Source organism: Rhinopithecus roxellana, chromosome 10 (genome assembly GCF_007565055.1).
Source record: "Rhinopithecus roxellana isolate Shanxi Qingling chromosome 10, ASM756505v1, whole genome shotgun sequence".
NCBI classification, from domain to species: domain Eukaryota; kingdom Metazoa; phylum Chordata; class Mammalia; order Primates; family Cercopithecidae; genus Rhinopithecus; species Rhinopithecus roxellana.
In genome coordinates, this window is record NC_044558.1 from 8,255,923 (window position 1) to 8,283,423 (window position 27,501).

The 27,501-nt window shown below is 40.3% G+C and overlaps 1 protein-coding gene across 9 annotated transcripts in view; it reads left to right on the forward strand.

The window, feature by feature from the left end:
* The window catches only part of WNK1 (WNK lysine deficient protein kinase 1), a 160,921-nt gene that overhangs the window by 127,959 nt on the left and 5,461 nt on the right, over positions 1-27,501 (forward strand). For 2 of the 9 annotated variants that reach the window (XM_010363546.2, XM_030938654.1), the window contains 17 exons: positions 534-683; positions 1,900-2,358; positions 3,054-3,332; positions 4,024-4,121; positions 4,244-4,406; positions 5,272-5,388; positions 5,736-5,909; positions 6,112-6,169; positions 6,469-6,591; positions 7,105-8,540; positions 9,679-9,762; positions 11,565-11,648; positions 12,875-12,935; positions 16,320-16,396; positions 17,780-18,441; positions 19,163-19,365; positions 22,193-22,387. In XM_010363546.2, the coding sequence (XP_010361848.2) occupies positions 534-683; positions 1,900-2,358; positions 3,054-3,332; positions 4,024-4,121; positions 4,244-4,406; positions 5,272-5,388; positions 5,736-5,909; positions 6,112-6,169; positions 6,469-6,591; positions 7,105-8,540; positions 9,679-9,762; positions 11,565-11,648; positions 12,875-12,935; positions 16,320-16,396; positions 17,780-18,441; positions 19,163-19,365; positions 22,193-22,387 (4,423 nt within the window). The remainder of the gene's footprint in view (positions 1-533; positions 684-1,899; positions 2,359-3,053; positions 3,333-4,023; positions 4,122-4,243; positions 4,407-5,271; positions 5,389-5,735; positions 5,910-6,111; positions 6,170-6,468; positions 6,592-7,104; positions 8,541-9,678; positions 9,763-11,564; positions 11,649-12,874; positions 12,936-16,319; positions 16,397-17,779; positions 18,442-19,162; positions 19,366-22,192; positions 22,388-27,501) is intronic. The other 7 variants (XM_030938653.1, XM_030938655.1, XM_010363550.2 and 4 more) reach the window with 4 other exon arrangements.

Genomic DNA, 27,501 nt, shown 5'->3' on the forward strand with positions numbered 1-27,501 from the left:
GCTAAAATTTGAAAATGTCTGTTATTCCAAATCCAGTGCTTTCCTCACTATTTTGTAGCTGTAATCAAAACTATTCTTCAAGCATATTAATTATACAGTTGATAAAATAGGGTGAGGAGAAAAGATTAAAGGAAGCTACTGGATTTATCTGATATAGGTGCCAAAGTGAGAGCTGATGCCAAGAGACAGGGAAAAAGGGAATGGCAGGGGATGGGATGGGGAAAGGAACTGTCTGGATATGTTATCTAAATGTCTTTGTAAAGACCTGTTGTTGGGGTGAGGGAGATGCTGCGTGAAGAGCCAATGGTAACTCGGGTATTAAAAGATTGGTTAATTGTTCCTGGTGGCAACATCACAAAGAACATCAGAGGGGAAACAAATATATAATGGAAATTGATGAATTTGGGTTTGTGCATGTCTTGATTACTAAAATCATTATTTACAGACACTGAAGGCTATAGGTAAACATGCTTCCTTAGAAATATGCTGTTACTGATTTGAAATAAAACTGAATCATGGTATTTTATTCTTAGCAGCAGGGAATACAGCAGACAGCCCCTCCTCAACAGACAGTGCAGTATTCACTTTCACAGACATCAACCTCCAGTGAGGCCACTACTGCACAGCCAGTGAGTCAGCCTCAAGCTCCACAAGTCTTGCCTCAAGTATCAGCAGGAAAACAGGTAAACTTTTTTTTTTTTAAATCAGGTAAACTCTTAATTTCTGAAAGGATGCTAAAAGGGGTATCCATGTAACTTGTCCTTTCATGTGGATAGACCCTTGAAGTAGGTTAATCTCGTTGCAAAAATGAAGTGAAAATCACCTCATTTGTGCGTATGCATTGTTTAATGTAAGTGGGTACATCACTGACAACATTGACAATCCAAAGTTTCACTTTTAGTCTTACCAGGCCAAAATCGATTTAACAGGTACTAGAAATAACGGGTTAAATAAAGGTGCTTCGGTAACTGAACCTATGACATTCCCTAGAATTGTGTCAGCTGTGTCTGATATTCTAGGTTTCCAACTGTGCTTTATTTTCATGTAGATTTCTGCACTGTTTACTATGTGGAACTTTTTTTTCTTAAGTAGTCCTCCTAATCACTTGAAAAAAGTACCCTGTAGAAGGTATGCTCTTCTAAATGACCTTTTTTCAACTTTATTTTTGAGTACTGTTGTGCATGTATGTGCACAGTGTATTGTTACCCTAATATTTCATCACATCTGAGATGCTATCAACTTTAAAATGTACCATATTTTATGTACCACATCATCAGTTATAAGATCCCAATTTCTCACATGTTAAAATGATCGGGTAGTGGAGAGTGATGATTGCATCCTAGAATGAGTGAAATAATGTGAATTACACCAATTTTTATTGAGTCATGTTAGACTTAAGAATTTTAGAAATAATATGAATGAAATCTTAATTCCACTGGGAAGGAATTCGTTTGAATTTCACTAACTACTGTAATAGCAGTCATAACTTTAGTGATAGCATTATGGTATATAAAATATATTCCAATAAAGCTGTTAAAAAAAAAAAAAGCAAACCCCTTGTCTATGGAAGGGTCCTCTTTTATTGCCAAATGCTGAAGCATTAGCAAGTATTTCTATGACAAAAGGTATAGAACAGTCATAGTCTATTTAGCCTCTTTCTCTCCTGCTCTCCTTTCCATATTCTTATGTGGCATATTAATTTAACACTAATGTATGCAGGGTTTTGTTGGTTTGGTGTTTTTTTGTTTTGTTTTGTTTTGTTTTGTTTTGTTTTGTGTTTTCCTTCTTTTTGGCTAATACGTAAATCTTGCTTTTGGCAGCCTTGCTTTTTTTTGTTTTTTGTTTTTTGTTTTTTTTTTTTTTAAAGCCTGTCTGTTTTGTTTTTCTTTACCTTCCCAGCTTCCAGTTTCCCAGCCAGTGCCAACTATCCAAGGCGAACCTCAGATCCCAGTTGCAACACAACCCTCGGCTGTTCCAGTCCACTCTGGTGCTCATTTCCTTCCAGTGGGACAGCCGCTCCCTACTTCCTTGCTCCCTCAGTACCCTGTCTCTCAAATTCCCATATCAGCTCCTCATGTGTCTACGGCTCAGACAGGTTTCTCATCCCTTCCCATCACGATAGCAGCTGGCATTACTCAGCCTCTGCTCACGTTGGCTTCATCTGCTACAACAGCTGCGATCCCGGGTGTATCAACTGTGGTTCCTAGTCAGCTTCCAACCCTTCTGCAGCCTGTGACTCAGCTGCCAAGTCAGGTTCACCCACAGCTCCTACAACCAGCAGTTCAGTCCATGGGAGTACCAGCTAACCTTGGACAAGCTGCTGAGGTTCCGCTTTCCTCTGGAGATGTTCTGTACCAGGTATTGTGTTAGCTAGCAAAAGAGGGCACCACAGAGTTTGATCCTAATAGATCAGCAAGAACATGGAAATCTAATAGTTGAGTGTCAGAATAACTAGCAATAACATGTCAACTAGAGAAGCAAAACAGTAAAATTCTGAGAAAGGATTGGGTAATGATGTTCAGTGATTCCTGATCCATTTTTCTCAAGACACTTCTTCAGAGAAAAATGGTTCTCTCAGTATTCAGTGTAAGCTGATTGAATGCTAGATGTGGTTAATAGGACACCTGACAACTTTTACATACATGGGTAGAATAAATAGAATAGCCAGCATGGTATCAACAAAGAGCTTCAGAGTTTACATTGGGAAAATTAGCATTTCATGATATAACTGTTATGTGGAAGAATTTTTGCATTCTTCCATTTAAGATTGGCTAGGAAGAAATTGTGTTCCTCCTCCTTCAATCATCTGTGGCAGAAGACAACCAACAATAAAAGTGTTATTGTAGAGTCCTGTTTCTTCTGTTGGAACCAGTCTACTACTTCATTTCAAGAATGTGGTCTTTATATGCCCTTTAGATTATTAGAAAGAGAGTGGCTACTGTTCTTCTTTGCTGTGTGCTTTTTTTTTTTTTTTTTTTTTTGCATGTCTTGCTGTTTTGCTAATTGAATGACCCCCAACCTGCTCTAACTCACCTTCCTCATTTCTGTCACAGGGTTTCCCACCTCGACTGCCACCACAGTACCCAGGAGATTCAAATATTGCTCCCTCTTCCAACGTGGCTTCTGTTTGCATCCATTCTACAGTCCTATCCCCTCCCATGCCGACAGAAGTACTGGCTACACCTGGGTACTTTCCCACGGTGGTGCAGCCTTACGTGGAATCAAATCTTTTAGTTCCTATGGGTGGTGTAGGAGGACAGGTTCAAGTGTCCCAGCCAGGAGTGAGTTTAGCACAAGCCCCCACTACATCCTCCCAGCAAGCAGTTTTGGAGGTAAATAGAATTACTGCATGTTTATATATAAAACATATATAAATGGATAAAAATGATAAAGGAGAAAGAAACAGGCTCCCTTGGTTTAGAACTGATTTGGAGATGACGTCAAACTAACTTCTGCATGACTTTTTCTTACAGCAGAATGAAATGCCAATGTGGGGTCCTTGTTTCCACTGGCTGTTCTGTTGGGAAGTGAGTGTGCCTTGGAGAGGATTAACCCTATTAGCACTTCACTTCTCTAGCTAGCACTTCAGCCATTATTCTTGTCCTTTCACAAACTGTTTCCATGGGCAGTCATAGGAGTATCTTAGCCTCCTGTGCTCTCTCAGCAATCATTTTTGCCCTGCTAGGAGAAAGATCTGAATTCATCTTTGTACTTTGCTCTGCCTGCCCTATTGCACACTTCTGGTAAGATGCTGGCTGCATGGCGAGTTGTAGGTTCACACTGCCTAGCAGATATGTTGGCTGACCTCATACCATGCAGTCTATACCAGAGACTAGCTTTAGAAACTTCCTTTGGAATTTTAAGTCCATTATCTCTAGACGCTAAATATTGAGAGTTTACTAGTAAATTTAGTGCTTCTAGGACTTAGTGGGGAGGGATAAGGAAAAAAATAAGTAGATTATTGGGGATAGGGATTGATAAATATATTACTACCAAGATTTGAATTATCTTTTTGATTCACAGAGTACTCAGGGAGTCTCTCAGGTTGCTCCTCCAGAGCCAGTTCCAGTAGCACAGCCACAACCTACCCAGCCGGCCACTTTGGCTTCCTCTATAGACAGGTATGTAAAACTAGAATTCTCCTTCCTCGACTGGAAGATAAGATGATGTGAAACACCAAACTGTCAGACCTTTAAATCTCATATTATAAACTGCACTTTTATTTTCTTTTTAAATTTCAAAGTGCACATTCAGATGTTGCTTCAGGTATGAGTGATGGCAATGAGAACGTCCCATCTTCCAGTGGAAGACATGAGGGAAGAACTACAAAACGGCATTACCGAAAATCTGTAAGGAGTCGTTCTCGACATGAAAAAACTTCACGCCCAAAATTAAGAATTTTAAATGTAAGTATTCCTGATTTGTGGGTTTCATGTCGTTAAAGAAATGTGACACTGAAAAAGATTTTAGAAGTCATCAAATCCAAACCACTCACTTCATGAAATAAAGATAACTATCTATGTGTGATAGATAATTTCTTTTTTTGTGTTTTTAGACAGAGTCTTGCTCTGTCACCCAGGCTGGAGTGTAGTGGCATGATCTCGGCTCACTGCAATCTCTGCCTCCCGGGTTCAGGCGATTCTTCTGCCTCAGTCTCCCAAGTAGCTGGGACTACAGACAGATGCCACCACGCATGGCTAGTTTTTGTATTTTTAGTAGAGACAGGGTTTCACTGTATTGGTCAGGCTGGTTTCGAACTCCTGACCTCAAGTGACTCACCTGCCTCGGCCTCCCCAACCACTGGGATTACAGGGACCCAGCCAGATAATTTATATAGTACTCTTCTCATTTAATGCCTACAGTCTCTTTGACTTAAATATCACATTTTTAGAAAAATGAAAATGTGGTTCATAAAGCTATGATAGGGCCAGCAGTTAATATCATTTAAATATTTCTTAAGGCTGAGATGAATTGATGAATGTATAGGATCTTATAATTAGCAAAATGATATTCTTACATCCATATTTCTGTGATAAAGCACTACTTACCTTTTAGAAAAAGAATAGAGAGTTCTAGTAAGTAGCTCAAAGGCTAACGTCTTCTCAGATTTTTCTTGTTACCAGTTTAAGAGACAAAGTACTATTGCTCCAACAGTGATGACACTATGCTTCCTTAGACATAAAGTCAAGTGCTAATCTGCATTGCTTTTCTGAAATTCAGTAATAAAGCTGAATATGGTCTTTGGAGATGATGTACCTTTTTTCTTTTTAGGTTTCAAATAAAGGAGACCGAGTGGTAGAATGTCAATTAGAGACTCATAATAGGAAAATGGTTACATTCAAATTTGACCTAGATGGTGACAACCCTGAGGAGATAGCAACAATTATGGTATGTCTGCATTTGGAGTTCTAAGTTTTTCCTTAGTACTTGATCTTAATAGCCATTGCTCTAGGCAAATATGCCATATTTTGTAATCCATGTTTATTTAAAGTTATGCATTTACTTCAATGTAAGTAAAACTAGCACACCCAACCTGTGATTTAGTGATGCTTTTTGTCTAGGCTATGTCTAACTAGATATTGAAGTTCTTACAAAGATAAGAGCTAACTTGAGTACAAAATAAATAAAAATATAGGTAAGTATGCAGACAGGACAGAAGTCATAAAAGTGATAGTTGAATGACATAAAGTTTAAGAAATGACACTAATTAGACTGACATCACATTTCTTTTACAGGTGAACAATGACTTTATTCTAGCAATAGAGAGAGAGTCATTTGTGGATCAAGTACGAGAAATTATTGAAAAAGCTGATGAAATGCTCAGTGAGGATGTCAGTGTGGAACCAGAGGGTGACCAGGGATTGGAGAGTCTACAGGGAAAGGATGACTATGGCTTTTCAGGTTCTCAGGTAGGTTCACCACTCCCATAGTGAAACTTTGTTGATTTAAAATATTTTCATAGTTCTAAATTTGCTATGCAAAATGTCCAGTGATATCACCTGATACCCATGACCAACATTATTTTATGTTCTTTTCGCATGTGGCAGTTTGCTTTGCCTAGTCATTGAGATTGCGTTTGAGAATGTATTTAATCACTTTTGTTTGTTGTAGAAATTGGAAGGAGAGTTCAAACAACCAATTCCTGTGTCTTCCATGCCACAGCAAATAGGTGAATTTATTTTCTTTCCTTGTTTTTACCTTTGACTTAAGAAGCCATTAGCTGGGAATGGTGGCGGGCATCTGTAGTCCCAGCTACTCGGGAGGCTGAGGCCTGAGAATCGCTTGAACCCAGGAGGCGGAGGTTGCAGTGAGCTGAGATTGCGCCACTGCACTCCAGCCCGGGTGACAGAGTGAGACTGTGTGTCAAAAAAAAAAAAAAAAAAAAAAAAAAGCAATTGTGTCTGCCAATAATGAAGTCTAACAATACTTATAATAATAAGTTGCGTTTGTTTGTTGGTTTTTGACCAGGCATTCCTACCAGTTCTTTAACTCAAGTTGTTCATTCTGCTGGAAGAAGGTTTATAGTGAGTCCTGTGCCAGAAAGTCGATTACGAGAATCAAAACTTTTCACCAGTGAAATAACAGATACAGGTAAGGGATTGATTCTGCCACATTGTTATGTAAATTCTACAGTGCCTCTGCTATGTTGAAAGCTTAATCATAAAGCAGTGATTTATGATGACACAGATCATGAAAAAGAATAGAAAACTGAAGTTATAACCAACAGATAAACATATGAGAGAGGGAAATGGGTGTAGAATAGAGAGGATTACAGAAAAAGCCAAGAAGCATGGCCATACCTAGATACAGCCTGTATAATAGATATTGTAGTATGTGTTTATTTCTGGTGTAGAATAGAGAGGATTACAGAAAAAGCCAAGAAGCACGGCCATACCTAGATATAGCCTAGATATACAATATAATAGATATTGTAGTATGTGTTTATTTCTGCACTTAGTACTATTGTCTGTGTTTTAAGATTACTCCTTATTTTTTTTTTATCAAAAACAGATATTTATAGGAGCTGACCTAGGCTAGTGGACAATCTTTTGAATCCATCCTTTTAAAATGGGCTGATTCTTATTTTTTTGTATTCCTTTGCAGTTGCTGCCTCTGCATCTCAGAGCCCTGGAATGAACTTGTCTCACTCTGCATCATCCCTTAGTCTACAACAGGCCTTTTCTGAACTTAGACATGCCCAAATGACAGAAGGACCCAATACGGCACCTCCAAACTTCAGTCATACAGCACCAACATTTCCAGTAGTACCTCCTTTCTTAAGTAGCATTGCTGGAGTCCCAGCCACAGCAGCAGCCACAGTACCAGTCCCTGCAACAAGCAGCCCTCCTAATGACATTTCCACATCAGTAATTCAGTCTGAGGTTACGGTGCCCACTGAAGAGGGGATTGCTGGAGTTGCCACCAGCACGGGTGTGGTAACTTCAGGTGGTCTCCACATACCACCTGTGTCTGAATCACCAGTACTTTCCAGTGTAGTTTCAAGTATCACAATACCTGCAGTTGTCTCAATATCTACTACTTCCCCATCACTTCAAGTCCCCACATCCACATCGGAGAACATTGTTTCTAGTACAGCACCGTATCCTTCAGTAACAGTTTCAGCAACTTCAGCTTCTGCAGGGGGCAGCACTGTGACCCCAGGTCCTAAGCCTCCAGCTGTCGTGTCTCCGCAGGCAGCAGGCAGCACTACTGTGGGCGTCACATTAACATCAGTTTCTGCCACCACTTCACTCCCAAGCACAGCTTCACAGCTGTCTATTCAGCTTAGCAGCAGTACTTCTGCTCCTACTTTAGCTGAGACCGTTGTAGTTAGTGCACACTCACTAGATAAGACATCTCATAGCATTACAACTGGATTGGCTTTGTCCCTCTCTGCACCATCTTCCTCTTCCTCTCCTGGAGCAGGAGTGTCTAGTTCTATTTCTCAGCCTGGTGGGCTGCATCCTTTGGTCATTCCATCAGTGATAGCTTCTACTCCTATTCTTCCCCAAGCAGCAGGACCTACTTCTACACCTTTATTACCCCAAGTACCTAGTATCCCACCCTTGGTACAGCCTGTTGCCAATGTGCCTGCTGTACAGCAGACATTAATTCATAGTCAGCCTCAACCAGCTTTGCTTCCCAACCAGCCCCATACTCATTGTCCTGAAATAGATTCTGATACACAACCCAAAGCTCCTGGGATCGATGACATAAAGACTCTAGAAGAAAAGCTGCGGTCTCTCTTCAGTGAACACAGCTCATCTGGAGCTCAGCATGCCCCTGTCTCACTGGAGACCTCACTAGTCATAGAGAGCACTGTCACACCAGGCATCCCAACTACTGCTGTTGCACCAAGCAAACTCCTGACTTCTACCACAAGTACTTGCTTACCACCAACCAATTTGCCACTAGGAACAGTTGCTTTGCCAGTTACACCAGTGGCCACACCTGGGCAAGTTTCTACCCCAGTCAGCACTGCTACATCAGGAGTGAAACCTGGAACTGCTCCCTCAAAGCCACCTTTAACTAAGCCTCTGGTAAAATTATTGGGATAAAAGAATTAGATAAATATGATCAGTTTTTTTTCTCCCTATTAAGTGCATTTTTCAATTCAGCCTTGCAAGTTAGAAACATAGTTATAAAGTTACCTGGCTTATAGTATTTATTAAACAAATTGACAGCAGTTTGAGGGTATATCTACAATGAATATAAGATTTTATTTCAAGTGTGGCAGGATTTGGGGGTTAATTATGCTGCACAGTTTTCCATGAATGTATAATTATCGGGTTAAATACAAGTATTTCATCTGAATTGGTACAAACTGAAGAAGTCTGTATCCCAAAAGGGAGCTAAATGCATCTGTCAGCAAAATGTATGCACATAAGAGCAGTTCATAATCTTTGTTTCAGTGAGAATGAAGCAAATTTTTGGCTTCATTGTAGATTCCATAGTTGTACAATTTGGGGGTTATAGAAAATTGGAAGTTAGTAAGGAAATAGATACAGAGGAGGAAGAAATAATCTAATCCTAGGACTGAAGTAACTGGAATTTATTATCTAATTATGCTGTGGTGGATTTCCTCTTGTTCTGCCACCTTCTCCAAATAACAAGGCTGTGTTACATCTACTGTATTGTGTGCTTCATCCTCTTTCTGCATTGCCATTGATGTGAGGTTCTTTTTATAGTAGGATAATGCAGAATCTTCACTCAGATAAAACAGAAATTCTTGATAATAGTATTAGATTTCTGATGCCTTTTGTTATCAGGCCTGCCTGTTGGTTATTTCTTAACCAGCTACTGTTTTCTTTTCTCGGAAAATCTTGTTTTGCATGGCAAAAGCCTGATACGTACTGTACCAAATAAGTAGCTCAAGAGTATCTGGATACTGCCACTTATGTACATACAGCCTTTGTTCTGTTCTCCCGAGGGAACGACTTTTTACTGTATTTTACTATTCATTTTATAGGTATATTGTAGTAACCCCTATAAGAATATCACTGGTCGTCACACCTTTTTTTAAGACAGATACCAGAGTGTAACCTTGGTGACAAACATGTCTTAACTAGATACATTTCATTCTTATATTTGTGCATTCAAATTAGTTGATTTGCTCTTCAGGATGCAGTCTTTATATTTAGTGTCTCATGGACTTGAATTTCCCTTTGTTGTCTGTAGGTGCTGCCGGTGCGTACTGAACTTCCAGCAGGTGCTCTGCCCAGCGAGCAGCTGCCACCTTTTCCAGGACCTTCTCTAACCCAGGTGCCTCAGGACTTGACCAGTTTCTTCCTGCGCCCTACCTTCTTTGACAAAGCTTGCTGCAGTTATCCACTGTGGTCTTGGCTTTTGTCTATTTGGCTTTGATTTAGTAACACCTTTCTTTTAAAACGTTATAGCCAATGACCCAGGTCCTACTTAAAGTAAGAAGCTTCATAGCTCTTCTGTTTGTCATGTTTCCGGTTATCTGAAAACACTTGATACTAATATTTTTTTGTATCTTACGAAGGAAGAAAACAGCAAAGCCAACATTTTGCCAGACCCATATTGCTCCCTTTGTCATTCATACTTCTGTAGAATAGCAAAATTGCATATATAATCAAAATTAACTTTGAGAGTGCCTTAGAAAGAAGCAGCACAGTGGCAACTGATAAACTTTTTCTGTGAGTCCAGAGCAACCAGTTTTTTCTTGAGTGTTTATCATTTCTTTCACTAGCCACCTAATGAAGTAATCAGCTTACATATAGGTAGGTATAGGAGTGATAGTTCATGAAAACTGTGTGTGCTATATATTTTAAAATAAAAGCCACCCAGCCCACTGAGGTGCTAACATGAGATTACTCATGGAGGAACTGAGACCAGCCACATGAACTTGAGGTTCCCATCTCACAGTCAGTTCTGCTCACTGAGTGCAGTGGTGGACAGAATTACATGTAATATTTATTATTTCCCTTTCTCACCCCAGCCTACCACCAACACATTTAGTTGAATTTCCATAAGAGAAGTACTAATTGTGAACCTGTTGTGACCAGGAAAAAGCTTCTGACATGAGACAAGCCAGTAAACTTTTAAACTAAATTAGGAACTTATTTTTGAATCATATGTAAGAAATAAGAAAAACATGGTAAACTGCTTACTTGAGAGGCTGAGTTGGAATTTATCCCTATTTCTTTGGTCCCAGTATACAGGGGAACACCATTTAAGGAACTTGCCACAATAAAGTGAAAACTCCAACAGAGAACGCGCTCCGTCAGCCACCAGATTTGGGGGAAAGTGCATTGTGAAAGTCCATAAATCAGGAGTTTAGTTTTCAACTTATTTTCTCATTTAAAAACATGTATTCACATTTCTAAGGGAGCATAAAGTGTGATGAGAAATAGCAAGCGAGAATGTGGTGGGGTCCTAGATACAGGGAGAGGCATCAGTGAAGGCTGTGCAAGAACAGATTGATAGAAGCCAAGACGGATGGAGGATTAGACTGTGGAAGGGTAGAAGGAAGCTGTGTGCTTGGGGTGGATGGAATGGTTAACAGGATGGAATACCCAGATCTCCTTGCCACCATCTGTAGGGAAGAAGTATACATGTAAGACCTGAAGAAGAGAATAATACCCTGTGATAGTGACAGAATACGTTAATGCCATCTTTTATTCATAGGGGCAACTTCCCAGAAAGATGTATAAAACTGAGAAAGAAAAGAGGGAATATGAGATACAGTGACTCTACCAGTAGATCTTTGTACATTTTTCACAATATATTTTAAAGATCGCACAAATAAACAACTCTTTCTACCATTTTGAGTAACATCAAACATAGAATGTAATAAGACTTCTCTTAAACTGCAAACTGAACTACTCTAAGCCTTAAGAGTCTGACATACAATCTTGAGAAACCGGCAAAATAATCAAAGCAGTGTACTAAATTTGAGTATAGTTTTATATGTTCTGTAAAGACACATGTTATGTTGTGCCAATATGAAGCGTAAAACAGTGTGTCCTATCTAAATTGGCTCTATATCATGACTCTGGAGGTGCCAAGGAAGTGTATTGACTCTGATTGTTTTCATTCAGGCCCAGCAACCTCTAGAGGATCTTGATGCTCAATTGAGAAGAACACTTAGTCCAGAGATTATCACAGTGACTTCTGCGGTTGGTGTAAGTTTTGAAAATCTTGATAAAATCTCCTCATAACGTTACTTAATATATTCTATGCCTGGGACACAAACTGTAACCTAAACCATTATGAATACGTTTAACATGTATTCAGAGTCCCCTGCTTATTCTAGCCAAAAGAAATGAGACTGGTTAATGAAAGATTAATGCTGACTCAAGAGTATCACTGTGGAAAAGATGGTATTTGAGAGGTGCTTTTCTAGTTGTACGTCTGGTTAGACTGTGCCACAGATCAATTCTATGGATTTTGTATTTTTGTTTTAGAGGAGGCTAAATTTTGTCAGATTAAAATAATGTTTTGGGCCAGGCACAGTGGCTAACACCTGTAATCCCAGCACTTTGGGAGGCCGAGGCGGGCGGATCATGAGGTCAGGAGATCGAGACCATCCTGGCTAACACGGTGAAACCCCATCTCTACTAAAAATACAAAAAATTAGCCGGAGGTGGTGGTGCACACCTGTAGTCCCAGCTACTCAGGAGGCTGCGGCAGGAGAATAGCGTAAAACCCAGGAGGCGAACTTGCAGTGAGCTGAGATTGCACCACTGCACTCCAGCCTGGGCGACAGAGACTCCATCTCAAAAATAATAATAATAATAATGTTTTGATTGAAACTGTTTTTCTGTGACTATCCAAGTTATACCCTTAAGCATCCTATGAGAAAATGAAGAAGACAATCAAGAATTAAGAGTAGAAATTCCTTCTTTTAAAATGTGCCTTTTTTTTTTTTTTGAGACAGAGTCTTGCACTGTTGCCCAGGCTGTAGTGCAGTGGCACGATCTCAGCTCACTGCAACCACCGCCACCCAGGTTCAAGTGATTCTTCTACCTTAGCCTTCCGTGTAGCTGGGATTACAGGGTGCCCGCCACCACACCCAGCTAATTTTTGTATTTTTATTAGAGACGGGATTTCTCCATATTGGCCAGGCTGGTCTCAAACTCCTGACCTCAAATGATCTGCCCACCTTGGCCTCCCGAAATGCTGGGATTACAGGTGTGAGCCACCATGCCCGGCCCTGACAGCTGCCTTTCTTTACGTCAGACTTTTAGACTTGAAAAAGGAAAGAAAAGAAAATATTCTCAGACATAAGTGTTTCATCACATATACTTCCTTTCTGCCCTTTTACAAAGACCATAGGAAAGGCAACGAGGCCAAAGTCTGAGTGACTGAAGCTAAAGATTTGTGGTATCTGTCTGTGTATGTTTTGCAGCCTGTGTCCGTGGTGGCTCCAACAGCAGTTACAGAAGCAGGAGCACAGCCTCAGAAGGATGGTGAGAAACATCCTTCTTCCTTTTATATTACTAATTCCAGTCCTACCTGCAGTTGATTCAGGAGGTTTACTGTTTCAAAGACACATTTCCATGTATTTGATAACTGAGGAGCATTGGTAGTAATATCTGAAGCTTGAAAGATTAGCAAATTAATAAATCTATTCTGTTGTTATTTGGCAGAGGGAAGGTTATACAGGAGGTAATGATAAGACCCTTCATTATTAGCTAGGCCAGATCCTTGCTATTAGAGATTAGGAAATTAAAGCATACTGTATTTAGAAAAGTTAATTTACTGATAACCTCTTAGCTTTTGTGACACTGGATATATAGGGATAGAAGCTTGAATAGTCTGGACATATATTTGTATGGAAATACAAATGTAAAATTTCAGTTAGTCAATTTAAATATTTTTATTTTCAAGGCAGTTATATTCTCAGTTGGCTCTCATTTTAAAAGAAGTCATTTGTAGATCATTAGAATAGTCTAGAAATGATAATGTAGATTATCAAATATATACAATGAAAATAATAAAAGTTTGCTACCAATAAAAAGAGAATGTAGAATATGAAAAAGGTAGCTTTTCAAATCATTGAAAGATGGAATTTTTCTTTTCTTTTTTTTTTTTTTTTTTTTTTTTTTGAGTTGGAGTTTCGCTCTTGTTGCCTAGGCTGGAGTCCAGTGGCATGATCACAGCTCACTGCAATCTCCACCTCCCATGTTCAAGCGATTTTCCTGCCTCAGCCTCCCAAGTATCTGGGATTACAGGCATGCATCACCACACCTAGTTAATTTTGTATTTTTAGTAGAGACAGGGTTTCTCCATGTTGGTCAGGCTGGTCACCAGCCTCAGGTGATCCGCCCGCCTTGGCCTCCCAAAGTGCTGGGATTATAGGCGTGAGCCACCACGCCTGGCTGAAAGATGGGATATTTTTATAAGTGGTTTAGAACAACTCGAAAGCCATCTTGAAAAAAGCAAAGGTGGATCCACTATCCTAGACATAAGTAAAGTCCAAGTGGACCAAAGATGAAATATTATATCCTAAAATAATATTATATGAAATCATAAGGGGATTTTTTTCAGCTGTCTAGAACAGGGTTGACAAACTTTTTTTCTGCAGAGGGTGATTTAGTACAAATTTTAGGCTTTCTAGACCATATAGTCTCTTGCAGCTTGCTCAGATCTCAAAAGTAGCAGTGGACAATACATAAATAAGTAAGTTTGTGTTTCAATAAAATTTATCTACAAAAACAGGCAGTAGGCTGAATTTGGTCCATGGATCAGTTTGGAGTTCTCAGATAAGTTTAATAGAGGTGTTAAGTTCAATGTCTAATCCAGAAGCAAGTAGTAATAGATATAAAATTTTCTTCATGGAAGAAAAGTGCCATTGATTGCAAAGATAAATGAAAACCTGGGGAAATATATATATTTGTGAGAGGGGGAGGGGTATGTGTAGTCATATCACAAAAAGAACTTGTTTTGCTAATATAGAGTTCCTAAAATTCAACATGAACCAAAAAACAATCAGAAGATACAGAAAAGGAAACTTAGACGTGAAAGTATTTAACGTCCGTAAGGATAGAAATACAAAGTAAGCCTACAGCTGATAGCAGTTCCCACCTCTCATTGATAAATCAGGGGTTTAATAGCCACCAGTGACTTGGTGCAGCCTCCGTGGGGATCAATTTATAATAGTAATGTCTACTGCAGTCTTAAATGGAAATAATTCAGCACTTTCATTACGGTGTATTTATTGTACAGATCTATAAGAAAATATTTATTTTTAAAATAGCAAGAAATTCTGGGCCGGGCATAGTGGCTCACGCCTGTAATCCCAGCACTTTGGGAGGCCAAAGCAGGTGGATTGCTCGAGCTTAGGATTTTGAGACCAGCTTGGGCAACATAGTGAGACCCCCATCTCTGCAAGAAATTTTTTAAATTAGCTGGATGTGGTGCTATGCACCTGTTGTTCCAGCTTCCCAGGAGGCTGAGGAGGAAGGATCACCTGAGCCTGGGAGGTCGAGACTAGTGAGCTGTGATGGCGTCACTGCACTCTAGCCTGGGGGACAGAGTGAGACCCTGTCTCAGGGAAAAAAGAAAAGAAATTCTGAATAATTTAAATGCCCATCAGTAGAAGCCTGATTAAATGTGAAATATATATATGGTATATACATAGGGTATGACAGTATGCAGTCATTAAAAAGAATGAGGCATTGATATGGAGTGATCTCAAAGATACAGAATTACATGAAAACATCACAATTGCTCAATGTTCTACTAGCTGTATAAAATAAATATATCTCTAGAAAGAAACTCAAAGCATTGTTCCCCAGAAAGATTTTAAAATTGCCCAAAACTACTTATCAATAATTCTGAGGGCCAGGTGCAGTGGCTCACGCCTGTAATCCCAGCACTTTGGGAGGCTGAGGTGGGCGGATCATGAGGTCAGGAGATCGAGACCATCCTGGCTAACACGGTGAAACCCCATCTCTACTAAAAATACAAAAAAATTAGCCAGGCGTGGTGGCGGGCGCTTGTAGTCCCAGCTACTGGGAGGCTGAGGCAGGAGAATGGCATGAACCCAGGAGGTGCAGCCTACAGTGAGCCAAGATCGCACCACTGCACTCCAGCCTGGGCGACAGAGCAAGACTCCGTCTCAAATAATAATAATAATAATTCTGAGAACTGTACTATTCTAGAATTTGCCTGTGTTACATTGAGAAAATAAAATTAGCTGGTTTTCATTTAAAAATGGGTCTTGGCTGGACATAGTGAGTCACACCTGTAATCCCAGCACTTTGGGAGGCTGAGGCAGGCATATTACCTGAGATCAGGAGTTCGAAAGCAGCCTGGGCAACATGGTGAAACTCCATCTCTACTAAAAATACAAAAATTAGCCGGGTGTGGTGGCGCACACCTGTAATCCCAGCTACTCGGGAGGCTGAGGCAGGAGGATCACTTGAACCCAGTAGGTGGAGGTTGCAGTGAGCTGAGATCGCACCACTCTACTCCAGCCTGGGCAACAGAGCGAAGCTTCATCTCAATAAAATAAAATAAAGATGGGTCCTTAACGTCTTCAGTAACATCTCATCCTTCATTTCACGTATATCTCTGAATTAAAGAATGAGTAGTGAGTTTTTAATGCCTGTTAACCTTTGTTTTTATAGTATATATTAATGTTATAGTTGGTATCTAGTAGTAGAGCAAACAATAACTATTTTCCCCTGTTGGACAAAGCCTCATGGAGGGAGGAGATAAGGAAGTTCTCTTTGCCTCTAACAGCTTTCCTCGTGTGTAGTTTGGTTTTGCTGTATTTCTAGCCAACGGGAAAATAAGTTAACTGGAAAGAGACACTTATATTTTCCTCATCCATGTATGTGTTTCAGTTTCTCAAGTCACAGAAAAAGGCCCTGTCCTAGCAACTAGTTCAGGAGCTGGTGTTTTTAAGATGGGACGATTTCAGGTAAGACAGTCACTTTGCAGTTGCCTTGATGCCTTCCTTTGGAGGAGTTGTCTATATAATAAAATTACTGCCTACCTATTTGGGACGTAATTTGGGATGTAATTGCCAGTCTAGTGATTTCTATTACATAGTACTTTGTAGCTCTTTTTAGCATTTTCCTAATAAAAGTAATATATACTAAAGAAAATATAGATTACTTACAACAGTAAAAACACGGTAGATAGTCGTACTATTTATCCGCCCACCTCCCAAGATTACTTTTTGGGGTGTATTTCCTTCCACTCCTTGTTTTCTGTACAAGTGTGTATTTAAAATTGAGTACCATTTCTCCTGTTCCAAATGTTACAGCTTTTTTCCCCATTCAGTAATTGGTTTACCTAACCAGTCTCCATCATCATCTCTAATTTTTCCAACATAATAAGTTAAGTAACAGCAAACATCTTTGTGTATAAAAATGTTTTCCACATTTAAAATAACTGTCATAAGATTAATTCTTTAAATTAAAACACATGATACCATATCACTTTATTTTACTTACTGTCCAACATGTGAGCATTTTCTGGCTGGGAAGAGTAAGTGATATTTTTCTCATTTGTGAACAGGTCCTGAGCATTTATAGGTAGGCTGAGTTTGTATCTGTAAATACATGGACAAACCAGAGCAAGGATCTGGTTCTCTTTTTTAGTCACCAGTTAGTTGTGTTGATTCTTGAGGATTAACAGGCATTTAACATTTACCTTGTAGTTTTTCTTATTCACAGGCAACCCTAAAAATTGTACATCTTGTTCATTTTATTTATTTATTTATTTTCTTTTTTGAGATGGCGTCTCACTCTGTCACCCAGGCCACTGCAGCCTCCGCCTCCCGGGTTTAAGTGATTCTCCTGCCTCAGCCTCCCAAGTAACTGGGATTACAGGCACATGCTACCATGCCTGGCTAATTTTTGTATTTTTAGTAGAGACAGGGTTTCACCACTTTGGCCAGGCTGATCTGAAACTCCTGACCTCAAGTGATCCGCCTGCCTCAGCCTCCCAAAGTGTTGGGATTACAGGCGTGAGCCACTATGCCTAGCCCTGACCTTTTGTTATTTATATGTTGACTAAGACATAAATCTGAATTCTGTGTATGACATCGAATACGAAAGTAAATTATTTACTTTGTAAGCGTAGCCACACAGAATCTGCTTCTCTGTACACATGTGTTCTCTGTGATGGTATTCAATTTTTCTTCATAGTCAGAGATGGAGGCACTATGTAAAGAGATAATCAGCCTACTCGTTGACAGGGAAATAAAGTGACTTTATTTTTCCTTTTTTAAATTGTCTGTGATAGAAATTGGATATTGAGAACTTCAGTTTTTAATCTTTGTTCTTTTTTTCATCAGGTTTCAGTTGCAGCAGATGATACCCAGAAAGAGGGTAAAAGTAAGTCAGAAGATGCAAAGTCTGTTCATTTTGAATCCAGCACTTCAGAGTCCTCGGTGTTGTCGAGTAGTAGTCCAGAGAGTACCTTGGTGAAACCAGAGCCGAATGGGATAACCATCCCTGGTATCTCTTCAGATGTGCCAGAGAGTGCCCACAAAACTACTGCCTCAGAGGCAAAGTCAGACACTGGGCAGCCTACCAAGGTTGGACGTTTTCAGGTGACAACCACAGCAAACAAAGTGGGTCGTTTCTCTGTATCGAAGACTGAGGACAAGATCACTGACACAAAGAAAGAAGGACCAGTGGCATCTCCTCCTTTTATGGATTTGGAACAAGCTGTTCTTCCTGCTGTGATACCAAAGAAAGAAAAGCCTGAACTGTCAGAGCCTTCACATCTAAATGGGCCATCTTCTGACCTGGAGGCCGCCTTTTTAAGTAGGGATGTGGATGATGGTTCAGGTAGTCCACACTCCCCTCATCAACTGAGCTCAAAGAGCCTTCCTATCCAGAATCTAAGTCAAAGCCTTAGTAATTCATTTAACTCCTCTTACATGAGTAGTGACAATGAGTCAGATATCGAAGATGAAGACTTAAAGTTAGAGCTGCGACGACTACGAGATAAGTAAGTATATTTTTTCTTGTGAAAGAAAGTCAGATAAGGTTTTAAGTCCTAGATCCTAGAGCCAAGATTAATAATATTTTTGCCACAATATGCTAATGTCTCATTTCTTTTAAAGAGACAGTGCCACAGAAGCCCTACCCCACACCTCGGCATCCCACCACACACACACACGATTCCCAACCTCTGACTCAGAGGCACAGGCAGCTTCTCTTGTACTTATACAATACAGACCCATAGCATTTCTAGTTCTAGAACGTCTTCGTTGTTAATATATTATTACTGTGTTATTGTTATTGTATTGTTATTGTATTATTATTTGTATTAATAGCATATTTTATCACTGTTAACTGCTCTTTATTAGTTCACTAAATGAATGTGGTAATGGCACTTGGATGTATGATTATGTTGGCAGGTTTTGTTTGGCAAATTGGATCAGAGTAGCAAATTCAGCTATTGTGTGCATGGCCTCAAAAGTCAGGAAATGTTTTCCTCCTAAAACATTATCAACCATTTGTTGTTGGCTAGGAGCTTGTAATATGGCTTGGGTAATGCAGGCCAGCAAGGTGAGCTGACAAACTGGAATCTTATGGTAGTACATTTAGGGAAAAGGTTCATTAGTAACTGGTACATACTTGAAAGCAGGTTTAGGAATATGCTGTTAATTCTTGTTTGAATGAAGAGGATTATGGTATTTTGAATTATGTTTGGTTATCTTTCATAGACATCTTAAAGAGATTCAGGACCTGCAGAGTCGCCAGAAGCATGAAATTGAATCTTTGTATACCAAACTGGGCAAGGTGCCCCCTGCTGTTATTATTCCCCCAGCTGCTCCCCTTTCAGGGAGAAGACGACGACCCACTAAAAGCAAAGGCAGCAAATCTAGTCGAAGCAGTTCCTTGGGGAATAAAAGCCCCCAGCTTTCAGGTAAAAAGCCGTGGACTAGGTCAACCACAGCTGTCCTAATCTTTTGTTTCTGTCTCCATCTGTATGTGACCTGCCGAACGTTTGTTATTTTTGTTAAATTTCAAAGGAATTTGGCTCTCCTGGTATTTTTGCTCCCTTGACTGCTGTACTTACATTTATTGTACCTCTTTTTGAGCCTATAGAAGTAGACTTAGTGAATACAATGGCTTATTCCATTGTAATCCATATTGCTATCTACTGGTAATCTTTATTTATAGTTATTCTTAAGGATAGACATTTAGCTTTGCCTGTTAACTCATATAACTCACATTTAACCAAACTCTTGGGCAGTTGGAAGAAAATATATTATTCTCTGTTCAGTAAAACTTGGGTGGATTCTTTCTTTTAATGGATGACTTAGTCATAATTGTAACTTAGATGAATGTAATTGTCATATAGATATTTGTGTGCATGTCTAATTGGTAACTTCTTGATTAAGGTTTTTATTTCATTTATATTGGGTTAAAGAACTTGCTGGTCATTGGTCAGGCACGGTGGCTCACGCCTGGAATCCCAGAACTTTGGGAGGCCGAGGCGGGTGGATCATGAGGTCAGGAGATTGAGAGCATCCTGGCTAACACGGTGAAACCCTGTCTCTACTAAAAATACAAAAAATTAGCTGGGCATGGTGGCGGGCGCCTGTAGTCCCAGCTACTCGGGAGGCTAAGGCAGGAGAATGGCGTGAACCCGAGAGGTGGAGCTTGCAGTGAGCCAAGATCACGCCACTGCACTCCAGCCTGGGAGACAGAGCGAGACTCCGTCTCAAAAAAAAAAAAGAACTTGCTAGTCATTAAAATCAAAGAAATAGTTAAGTCATACTCTTTTGTAATAGAATATATACATATTTCATTATATAATTATCCATTATATATTATATTTTTTGAAATGTTATTTATTTATTTATTTATTTATTTATTTATTTTAAGAGACAGGGCCTCACTCTGTTGCCCAGAGTGGAGTGTAGTAGTGTAATCATAGCACACAACACAACGGCCTCAAACTGCTAGGCCCAGGTGGTCCTCCTACCTTAGCTTCCTGAGTAGCTGGGATTACAGGCACATACTACCATGCCCCGCTAACTTTGAATTATTTTTTGAGACAGACTCCCGCTCTGTTGCCCAGGCTGGAGTGCAGTGGCACGATCTCGGCTCACTGCATTTTCTGCCTCCCAGTTCCAAGTGATCCACCTGCCTCAGCCTCCCTAGTAGCTGGAATTACAGGCACATGTCACCATGCCCGGCTAATTTTTGTATTTTTAGTAGAGATGGGGTTTCCCATGTTGACCAGGCTGGTCTCGAACTCCTGACTCAGGTGATCGACCCGTCTTGGCCTCCCAAAGTGCTGGGATTACAGGCGTGAGCCACCGTGCCTGGCCCTGGACTATATTTTAATTGGGATAGAGAGTTTCTAACCCTTTGGTGAAATTATGGTAGTGTTAACACAATTAGTTGAAAAGTAAAAGAAGGTTGAAATACATTAAAAAGCAGTTGCAAACTTCTTAGCAGTTCCATTCTCTGGAAGGGTTCATAGATATCCAAATCTAGCACATTAGGAACAGTTCATGCAGTCCGTTAGTAGAGATGTGATTGTAAGAGAAATCAGCTAATTTCTGATCTGATCCAAATCAGATCTTTTTTTTTGTTTTTGAGACAGTCGGCAGTGGGGCAACCTCCAACTCCCGGGTTCAAGCAATTCTCGTGCCTCAGCCTCCCAAGTAGCTGGGATTATAGGCGTGTGCCACCACACCTGGCTAATTTTTGTATTTTTAGTAGAGCCGACCGGGTTCCACTATGTTGGCCAGGCTGGTCTCAAACTTCTGGCCTCAAGTGATCCGGCCGCCTCAGCCTCCCAAAGTGTGGATTACAGGCATGAGCCACTATGCCCAGCTATGATCCCAATCAGATTCTAATCCCAATTTTGACATACGTTTTGAGTGGACTTGAATTCAACTGGGAGCCAGGGAACAGAGTCAATTTTAGGACAATTGACATATTGAAAGCAACCTACCAAAAATAATTTTAAACATCCATTACTCTGTAGTGACCTACATCATTTTTTGGCACCTCTTTTGTATTTGATCTAATGCATGTTTATAGGAAAGTCTAAGCAGAGACTGCCTAACAAACCTTTTGGGGCATGATTCAACACATTTTCTAATAGGGTAAAAAAAAAAAAAAGCAGTCGTGGAATTGCAGATTGGAATCTGGATATCCACTACATACTCTGGTCTTCTTACTCTGCTCAGACACGTGGCCCATCTAGGTTTTCTAAAGCTAAAAAGCTTCTGAAATAGTACATATAGCCCTATTACCTATGGATTCTTTTTTTTTTTTTTTTTTTTTTTTTTTTTTTAGTGCAGTGGCAGGCATGATGTTGGCTCACTGCAACCTCCACCTCTGGGTTCAAGCAATTCTCCTGCCTCAGCCTCCTGAGTAGCTGGGATTACAGGCACCCTCCACCATGCCTGGCCAGTTTTTGTATTTTTATTGGAGACAGGGTTTCACCATGTTGGCCAGGCTAGTCTCAAACTCCTGACCTCAGGTGATCTGCCTGCCTTGGCTTCCCAAAGTGCTGGGATTATAGGCATGAGCCACTAAGCCCAGCCTACCTATTGATTCTTAGTGTCATTCCTCACTTCTCCCGTCAGTGAGGACTTTGCTCTTCTCATCATAGCTTTTGACCCATCATCCATCACTCAGTGGAACAAACCAAATGTGTAAGAACAGTGCCTAATGAGTACATGGGGAAAGCTGGACATGTTTCCTCATGCCACTTTATCTTTTGGCAGGTAACCTGTCTGGTCAGAGTGCAGCTTCAGTCTTGCACCCCCAGCAGACCCTCCACCCTCCTGGCAACATCCCAGAGTCCGGGCAGAATCAGCTGTTACAGCCCCTTAAGCCATCTCCCTCCAGTGACAACCTCTATTCAGCCTTCACCAGTGATGGTGCCATTTCAGTACCAAGCCTTTCTGCTCCAGGTCAAGGTAATAAAGCAACCATCATCGCCAAAAACAATAAAATGGAGATGTTGCCATACCTGGGACAAAAGCCTGTTAAGGCGGATTGGGAGACTAGCTGACCAGAACACAGCCTGTGTGTTGTACACTTAAGAATCTTCGGGTGAAAGGGAAGTGGAGTGATAATGAGACTCAGTGGGCTCATTGCTCCCATTAGGTGAAATTACTTTTTTTCAAGGAATTACAGTGAAAAGTTACATCTGTGTGACCTATATGACTCGCTCATGTGGGATTTGGAACTTAACGCTTTAAAATTAGGCTGAGATTTCCTGGATGAAATTCTAAGGTGTTTTAGCAGTTTCTGAAAGCTAATGCATTTTCTTAGCCATTGTAGAATTTTGTTACTTTTAAGTATGGGAGTGGCATACTAAAATGAATAACCATACAATTCAGTTTTTTATCCATAATCTACTTTCCAAATATAGCTCTGTTCATTAATGATTGCTGAAAAAATTCCTGCAGAGGAAAGAGCTTCTAGCCATATTAGAACAAGAATTGAAAAGACTTGGGCATCTGAGTGAGAAGAATAAAAAAAATATAGGTACTGGCTTATGTGCCTTTGCCACAGTTTCACAGTAATTAGAGATTAGTCTCTTCACAGGAAGAATGCACTCGATTGGCAAGGAGGGCAAACTAGCTAGCATTATATCAACTAAGAAAAGCTTCCGCATTTTGCAGATGGGTAGAATTAAGACCTAATATTTCATCTCTTACATTATCTGACCTTCCCCCAGAAGCTTGTTCTTCTGTGTGCCATCTTAGTGCATTTCACCACTCCAGCCTCAAGTTTCTAACATCTTGTAGTTGTGTTCTGTCTCTTCTCCTCTCTCTGTTCTTCCCTGTTTTTCCCCTCTCACAGGCTGTGCGAAGTTTAACTGTGCATCTGAACAGGTGACATTCAAAACTGGTGGCAGGAGGACCCGATTTCTGAGTACGCCCTGCTTGGCTCTTTGTGTGTAACACCTTTACTCCTTCCTTGTCCTTGTTTTTCTGCTGCTTGGATCTGATGTTTCACGCAGTCCATTTTCATTTGTCTCTTTTTGTATATCATCTACTCAGTGGCTTGGCTGAATTACTGTTACCCTCAGAAGTTTGGGCCCCAACATTATGATAAAAAAAAGTCAAAATGACAAGTTTCTACAAATTTCAATGTAACTTTCTGGTAGGAGTGCTTCTTCATGGATCTGTGACAGAGAGTAGATATGGTATCTAGGCAGTAGATTGCTGGGTCACTACCCAGAATAATGAAGACTGAACTCCACAGTCATAGTCAGTGCTCTCCCTCTGCCCTAGCATTACAAATGACAGAAATCAGCCAGACATGGTGGCTTACACTTATAATCCCAGCCCTTTGGGAGGCCAAGGCGGGAAGACTGCTTGAGGCCAGGAGCTCGAGACCAACCTGGGCAACATGGTGATGCCCCATTTCTTAAAAAAAAAAAAAAAAAAAAAAAAAAAAAAAAAAAAAAAAAAAAAAAACCTGGCGTGGTAGTGTGCATCTATAGTCCCAGCTACCCAGGAGGCTGAGGCGGGAGGATTACCACCTTGAGACCAGGAGGTTGTGAGACTGCAGTGAGCCATGATTGTGCCACTGCACCCCAGCCTGAGCGACAGAGCAAGACTCTATCTCAAAGAAAAGAAACGAAATGACAGCATTTTGACCAGTGATGCTCTTTTTCCATTCTTTGTCAGAGTAGATTGAAATCTTTTTTTTCTTCTCAATTAAGCCTAAGCATCTACTAGTTGAAAAGATGCTAGAATCTCTTGATTGGATCATTCCACCACTACTGTCCTCTAACCCCATAAAATCAAAAAAAGGGGTTTTAGTTTGGTTATTCCGATAAAGCACTTAGTCTGATAAAGACCAAAGCCCAGCAACTGCAAGTGAAAATTATCCTTTTAACAGGATTTCTGGGATTTCCCAGCTTTCTACTTAAAAACAAGGCACAACAGCAGGTCACCCCATCTTCCCCATATGTGAAATGAAGATGATGCCAGTGTCCTAGGGCCATCGTACAAATCAAGTTAAGATCATGTACAGAGAAACAGGTAGCACTTGAAAAGCACTTGTGATTTCTCTCTGATTAGTCAGTGCCTACCTGGCACATAATAGGTAGTCAATAACTGTTCGTTGAAGAAAAGTTTAAAACAAAAACATGGTTCAAGTAGAAAAACCTTTGTTATAATTTGGATAAAGATCTTCTCTGTTAAGGCCTCAAACTTCTGATGTGATTATTGAAGTGCTTTTTAAATGCATGTGCTCAGGCCATCACTGATTCTGAGTATGGGTCAGAGGTCCTCGGGCCTCTTCATGGTGGGAAGAATTTATACCTCCCTTTGTTCTCTGTTGTGACCACATTTAAAGCGAAGTATATAACACATTTAACTTCCATTTCCCTCACACAGTTGTAATCCTTCTAGCACCCCTGGTCTTTTTACCTGCATTAGTAATGGATTGCAGGTAAAAAGACCGCCTTTTTACTTTTACTGACTTCTCCCACATTCACTAGTCCCAGGCTCTTTAACAAAGAAGTGGGTGGAAGGCATTACCCAATTCGATAGTTTTCCAGGCATGTGTGTTTTTTTTTTTTTTTTTGAGGACTCAGATCAATAATTCTTCTGGTCAGATTTCCTGGACTGTGCATATTAGCACTTTGACAGTTGAATAAACATTTAATTTGCATGTCCACCCAGAAAGTTGCAAGGACATTAACAGTAGGAGCTGAGTATTTTTAAAGTAGAATGTGACATGTCAGGCCTGTGGTCTACAGCCTGAAGTGCCTGACAGGGAAGAAAGAGAACCAAAGCTTCTGTTTCTGAAATATAATGTGACAAATACCACTTTAATTAAATTCCATAAATTCTCATCCCACTTTTAAAGGTAGGTGGTATTACCCTTGTGGTTCAAATGAAACTGGTCAGAAATATTGAATCTTGTCACTTCCCTTTGGGTGTAAAATGAAAGGCCCTACATACATATTTTGAAGTCACATCAGGATACATCATGTAAGCCTGGTGAACAAATCCCGAGACAGACTTGAACTATGGAAAGGAAACAGGTACCTGAAAGAGTAAGGACCTTACTAGCTGGAGTTGTATTATTCTATGCTCTCAAAATAGATAATGATTTGGAAGCACGGCTTGGCTTACTGCTATATTTATGTTTAGAGGTTGCTTGTTTTCCATGTACTTTTAAAAATTATTCTGGAAGGGAAGGGGTTAGTATATATATCTAGGATGTGGAAATGTAGCCAATTTAAATGAACTTAAAACTGTAACAGTGATACTGTCAGTCTACTATGGTGGGATTGCTAATGCATTTAATTGAGTGCTTTTTTAACAGCCCAGCTGGAGAAACAGGAAGTGGGACAGGATCAGTGGAAACGCTGCTTGGGTATTTGAAATTCAAGCAGTGAGACCTGAGAGACTGGAGTTCCTCTCTGGTTCCAGAACCTCAGTGCAGGGCATTACTCTTTTAGATACAGAGAGTGGGTGTAGAAACCCAACATCTGTCAGCCAGGTAACACAGCTCATCAGATAATCATGTTAAGGCTAACAGCCAGTTAGAAACATTCTGTAGAACTATATCTATTCAAGGGCTACCAAGTCCTACCTATCTGTCTCCCCTCCTGCTTTCTCTTGCTGGGCGTTTGTGTGTTGTTTGGAGATTCTAAATATTTTACACTGATGTTTCTTTATCTTTAACACATTGCTTCTCTCTTTGTGCTTCAGGGAAGATGGTGAAAAAAGTCTGTCCTTGCAACCAGCTCTGTAGTAATTATCTTTTCTGTTATTTTTGGTCCTTGATTGCAAAGCCTGTTAACCACGAGTTCTTTCAACTCTGCAGTCTCATAGCTCCCTGATTCCTAACTTCCATCTAGCTCTGTATCCTATTCTAATAGATATTTAACATACTTCATTGAGAAATCATCTCATAGTCGGTGCCCTCAGTGATAACCCCATGTGAGCCCAGCTTGTGACAGACATGGATTGGTATGGCCATGGATGTGTACAGGGAGATCAAGGGTGCCTAGGTTCCTACGGGAGAGCGATCCTTTAGTCAAGCAAATATGGGCCGGCCAGTGTTATTACCCCAACTGGAAACTCAGCAGTGATGAAAGCATGCGAAAATCCATGCCCTCCCATTGTTCACGTTGAAGTGGGAGATGTGTGCTAGATTGATGAGGAGAAAAACACCACTTTCTAGAGTTTGTCTTCTTAGACCATGGCTTCTCATATTGTAATGAGAAGGCCACTTACAGTGTTCTAGGTAGGGTCAACAGGGAAATTCTGTACTTGGGATGCTGGGCTGTAAGTTATGGTTCATACTAGGTTATTGTTACTAGGATCTGGTGATGTGGGAGTAGGGGAAATGTATTATAATGGCAGGAGGAAATTTAAAAATGAATCTTGGGGGTAAGTCTATACTACTTATTAGGGCTTTTCAGAAGAACTAAAAAAGGTTAAGAAGTTAGCATATTCTCTCAAAGGCCTTTCTACAGCTTTTATAGTCAAGTCTCCTTTTCTTAGGAGTTAATTTCTGGTTAGAAAAGGATAGGTTTGTTTCAATCTTTAATGAGAGGACTGTATACAGCAGCCAGAATGCGAAGGTTTAACTGTATGGTTGACTCTTCCTCATGATTTCTCTTTCCTCGTGGGAAGAGACTCCTGTATGAGGTCATGTAGGTTAAAATGAAAAGTGAAATTTGGTTCTAAAGGGGCCTCGCCGCATCAGACAGAGGGGTGTGTCTCCCAGCATGTGCTCTGTGTGGATAAGCAATGGTCATGTCTCCTGAGCTTCTTGTGTTTAGCTTTTGACAGCCCTGCTCCCCTGTGATTATTTGTTTTTTGTTTTGATTGTCTCTCACATCAAGCTCACCGAGCAATAATTGTTCAAACAGGATGACAATCCCCCATGCATGTGATACGCTTGCTTTCTAGATTGAGTCACTCACTGTCATGACTGCCCATCCTCATTGCCTGTGCTTCCCCTTCGCCACTCTCTCACATTTGCTGTTCATGGAAGTCTGTTTTCTGGGCTTTAATACTTCTCCACTTGGGCTTCCTGTACTGTAGGGAAC